Here is a 4,879-nt window from a genome sequence, read left to right as displayed (position 1 = left end):
CTAATCAGTTCTAGCTCCTTTGGCCATTCCTGTCAAAAAGGGGGAGAAAATTTTGAGGGGGAGTAGAAGCACATTTTGAGGGGGAGATACATAGAGACTCAGACTTTTGGTTAACTCTTTTGTGGTTTAGTTGTTTATTTGCTTATGCCATAGTCTAGAACTCTTTCTTTTACATTGTTTTTCTTTTTTAAAAGTTTTAAGTACTTTGATTTAAATTTAGTTTAATATTCAGTACTTTGTGTTTATCTCTTTGCTTTGTAGTAATTTTTTTGTACTTATAGTTTATCTTGAGTACTATACTCTTGTGCCCTTGTTGGATCGTGTATCCTTAATGCAAATATTTTGGCATTTTGCATTGGTTGAGTGTTTTGGACATGCAATTGATTCTTGCTTTGCACTTAATTGCATTATGTGTCCGGATGATCGTTTACTAGTTAAATGATCATTGTAGTCATTCCGCAATGACTGTTCTTGTATGGTCAAGTTATGCTTCATTGCTTATATCTTGTTGTTTATCTTGATCGCGTTACACTTGCTCATATACTTACCTTGTATTCAACTTGTCATAAGCTTAATGAAAGTTTTGTTTGTGTGCTAGTGTTTCAGGATACAGGTGTATTCGTGCAAGTGCTTCACAACTTTTAGATTAAGTGTGAGTGAGTTTTGCCACTGTTCCCAAACTCACGTTAAGTCCAGAGTCTGTTATAGGGTGTTTTGTCACGGAATAGCCAAAGGGGGAGATTGTAAAGTTGTGATTTACAACTGTTTTGTGTTGACTCTAATTTCGTGCCAAATTTGATTGTAAGTTTGTTCAATCTTTTATACTCTGTACTTTATGTGGGATTTTATTGTAAGGGTTGTGTGATAGAGAGAGAGAGTGTGAAGACTCAAGTATGTGAAGACAGAAGATTTCTCGCGGGTAGCTTGCGACTAAGCATCCCGCGAAATGATGCATGTGCCTTGCACATGACTGGAATGCGAAGAGTCATGATAGATGGGGACCGTTGGTTTTCGCGAGTGTCTCGTGGGTAAGGCCTTCCCGTGAGATACCCGCAAAACAGTCTATTTTGCTATTTAGTCCTATCTGCTCCACTACATCCTGATACACACTATATATACTATCATTATCCACATATTGAGTAGAGAGCTTTTCAGAAGAGAAAACCCTAGCTTCAACCCTTGAGAGTGTGAGATTGTCATACACACAATTCTACACACCATCCATTGTGGTTTTTCTCTACTCCTACCTCTCCATTTCTACATTCTTGAGAGGTTGATAGCCTAAACACTTACCACACCCACACTGAGTGTCCAGTGAGTTTTTGGTGCTGCTGGGAAGCATTGGAAAAAGCCAAGCTTTGGCGGATGCAATCAGGCGCATTGCGGGATTCGGAAAGCTAGACAAGACACGATTCTAAGAAGCCTTGTTGGAGTAAGAGCTTGGAGGGCTTAGATGCATTGGGTAGACTAGGCTTGGAGGGTCTTTTGCTATTCGTGTATCCCAACTTATTGTCTAGTGGATCGATTTACCGCTTGGAGGGCGGCGGAGAGGTTTTTCACCGAGTTCTTCAGTTTCCTCTTCAATAACACATCGGCATGTTATCTTGTGTTTGCATCTCTCTTACCTACTCTTTTAGCTTTCTCTTTACTGCTGTGTTTTTTTTGAATATGGGTTAGAGTAGCGGTTTTGTTTGTTCGCTCGCATTTACTCTATTCTGCACTTAGTTTAAGTTAGAGTAAAATCAACCGAGCCGTAATTTATTAATTTGGGATCTAAACAGCTCTTGTGTTTTTAACATAAATCCGAGCTTTCATTACATATTGCCAAGCATAGAACTTTAGGTTGTAAAATATAGTGACCAAAATCATATTTTAAACGGCTTGTCTTTTTATGACAAGTTATAAAATTCAGCACGATATCAAAATAGTCGATTCTAACTTTGAACTTTTTCTTCACTTTATTTATTCAAAGATTATCAATTTGGATTCTTAAGGAACATGAAAATGTGTACATTTTTTGTTTTGTTTTGCTCATGAATGCAAATATGCATGAAAAATAACTGTTTAATTATATGATGTTGATTGCAATTTTCAAATATGATCCACCAACTCCAAACACATTTCCTCACAATGTCTACTTGCTACCAAACTACGAGAGTTTCATTAAATGTGACTTTACAAATGCCCAGAAGGTGGCAAATGAGACACAAGGAACTGTGGAGGGCTTCGAGTTTGTACTGGAAAAGCCATGGCAGCCTCACTACTTTGCTTGTGCTGTGCGCAATGGCCTTCATTGCTTGAATGGAACCATGAGGTTCTTTGTGATACTAATATTTCCGTTGGTATAGATAATTACTAAAAGAACGTGAGTGCCATTGGAAACTTTACTTGCTACTCTCTATTTTTACGTCTGTTGTGTTGTAGTAAGGTACCGACAATGTTATGAGTTCTGAATTATTGAGATGAGAGAGAATAAATGTTCTAGCTATGACTGGGAATTGATGTTCTACAGAGGTGCCATTTTGCTTCCTTGATTCTTTAACTATAATATTTACTATTATGTATTGAAAGTATCATAATCTTCTTCAATTGGAAGGTTTATGGCATTTGACCAATTAAATATTAAATACTATAAAGATAGAGTTACCGTAACTTTTAAGTAAGGACTTTTGCATTATCTAGAAAAATATTGTTGCATAATTTTTTTTCAATAGATAATATCACATACAATCATAACCCTATTAGAGCATCCACATTGGTGCAGCCATAAATTTAGCAATTTGGTGTCACAAAAAGTTACTTTATCTACTTTGCATCTCACTTTACAAAACACTCAACATTAGTGGTTTTATTTTCGTTTTCAACACAATAAAATAATATATCTATTATAATAAAATAATATATGCACTATAATAAACAACAATCACAACCACTGCCACTACAACCGCAACCGCAGCCGCCAACACCACCGCCACCGCCAACACCACCGCCACTGCCACTACCACCGTCACCACCACATAATAGCAAATAATCGTCTAGTGTAACAATAATATTTTTTTAATCTCAAATTACACACACACACACACACACACACACACACACACACACAATTTGTTTTTTGACTAAAACAATTTCTCTATCGTTAGGAAGTAATCTTGGAGTAGAGTATCATCCCATCAACAATCATTTACATGGAGCATATATGTAAACTATGAAGTGGAGGAACCTTATCAAAAAACATATAAAATGGAACACATATTATAGCTGCAACAATGTAGTCTATAGATTACTCACAGACATAACTCATATGAAATTATAATAAAATCTCATATCAATAACTCACACACTCAAGTTCCTACGACTCGTGCTTCTCAACATATATAAAAAAAGTTTGTACGACTTGCCTTGCAATTGCCATAAATGTTCAATGAGGTCCGACTGGAGTTGAGAAGGAATATCTCGGTCTCTAATATGTTCATGACTTTGAATGTATGTGGTAAATCCATCATCTTGTTCACGTGACACTTGTATAGGAAGATTATCTACTTCATCAATTTGTTCATAATCCAAGTCTACCACTTCATTATCATCTCGCTCATCTTCAACAATCATGTTCTGGAGAATTATGCACACTTTTATGATCTCTTGGAGTGTTTCGAGATGGAAAAATCGTGCAAGTCCACAAAAAATTGCGAGACGTGCTCTAAATGCACGCTCAACATCCTTCCTATATGCCTCTTGGGCTATTGCAAATAATTTTCGTTTTTGTCCTTGTGGAGCAGCGATTGTTATCACAAATGTTGCCCACTTTGGATATATGCCATTAGCAAGGTAATATTCCATTGCGTAGTCATGACCATTGATTGAATAATTAACTGCAGGAGCACGTCTTTATGCAAGCTTAGAAAATATATATGACCGCTCTAAGACATTAGTGTTATCATTTGACTCAGGAAGCCCAAAAAATGCAAGCCATATCTAAAGATCATATGACGCTATTGCTTCCAAATAATAATTGGCTCATGAATATGACTACAATATTGAGCTTTCCATACAGTTGGAAAATTTTTCCATCTTCAATGCATGCAATTAATTGAACCTAACATACCTGAAAAGCCCCGGCGTTCGCCATGAGCTAACAATCTATCAATGTCTTTGCTGTTTGGCTTTCTCAAGTATTCCTTAGAGAAAGAATCAACCACCGTAGTAACAAAAATTTTCAAACTTTGTAATGCAATAGTTTCTCCAATCCACACATATTCATCCATAAAATCTCCTGATACTCCATACGCAAGCAATCTATGTGTAGCAGTTATCTTTTGTAAGGAAGATAAACCAAGTCTGTTACCACTATCTTTTTTTTGAACAAAGTAAGAGTTACGAACTTCTACCTTAGATTGAATATGAAGAAAAAGAGAATGCCTCATCCAAAACCTTCTACGTAATAAAGTGGGAGGAAATATTGGTGTGGGGGCAAAGTAGTCAAGAAAAAGCCTCTCATTGCCTACCAAATGATTACGTCTGATATAGCGATGGCATTTACATTGTGATGTTGAACCCATGACAACTTCTTTGATTATCTCATCCTCATCTGAGTCATCAAGAAGCAACTCGCGAAACAAAGAGCAACCCATGGAGTCAACTTAAAGAAAATTGGAATGCAATTAATAATATAGAGATAAGAAACACAAGCAATCCATTCTTTAGTGTCATAACCAATTATTATACCCACAAGCACACACGCACAAGTCACAACACAAGCAAGATGAACAATAAATTTGCTTCCCATATCAATCCATTCTTTTAATGCCACAATACTAAACATGAGTACAACATGAGCCAATGATGAGGAAAGATTAGTGTGCAAGATAGATACAAT

The 4,879-nt window shown here is 36.4% G+C and overlaps 1 protein-coding gene across 1 annotated transcript; it reads right to left on the bottom strand.

The window, feature by feature from the left end:
* On the bottom strand, positions 1-4,634 carry LOC142644334 (uncharacterized). The gene is made up of 3 exons (XM_075818970.1): positions 4,109-4,634; positions 3,405-3,875; positions 1-29 (listed from the first exon to the last, which is right to left on the bottom strand). The coding sequence occupies exons 1-3, from the start codon at positions 4,632-4,634 to the stop codon at positions 1-3; spliced, it is 1,026 nt and encodes a 341-aa protein (XP_075675085.1).
* Positions 4,635-4,879: the final 245 nt, after the last annotated feature.

Source organism: Castanea sativa, chromosome 7, assembly GCF_040712315.1.
Source record: "Castanea sativa cultivar Marrone di Chiusa Pesio chromosome 7, ASM4071231v1".
NCBI classification, from domain to species: Eukaryota; Viridiplantae; Streptophyta; class Magnoliopsida; order Fagales; family Fagaceae; genus Castanea; species Castanea sativa.
Note: the sequence above shows the minus strand (reverse complement) of the source record. Positions and strands in the feature narration are given on the sequence as shown.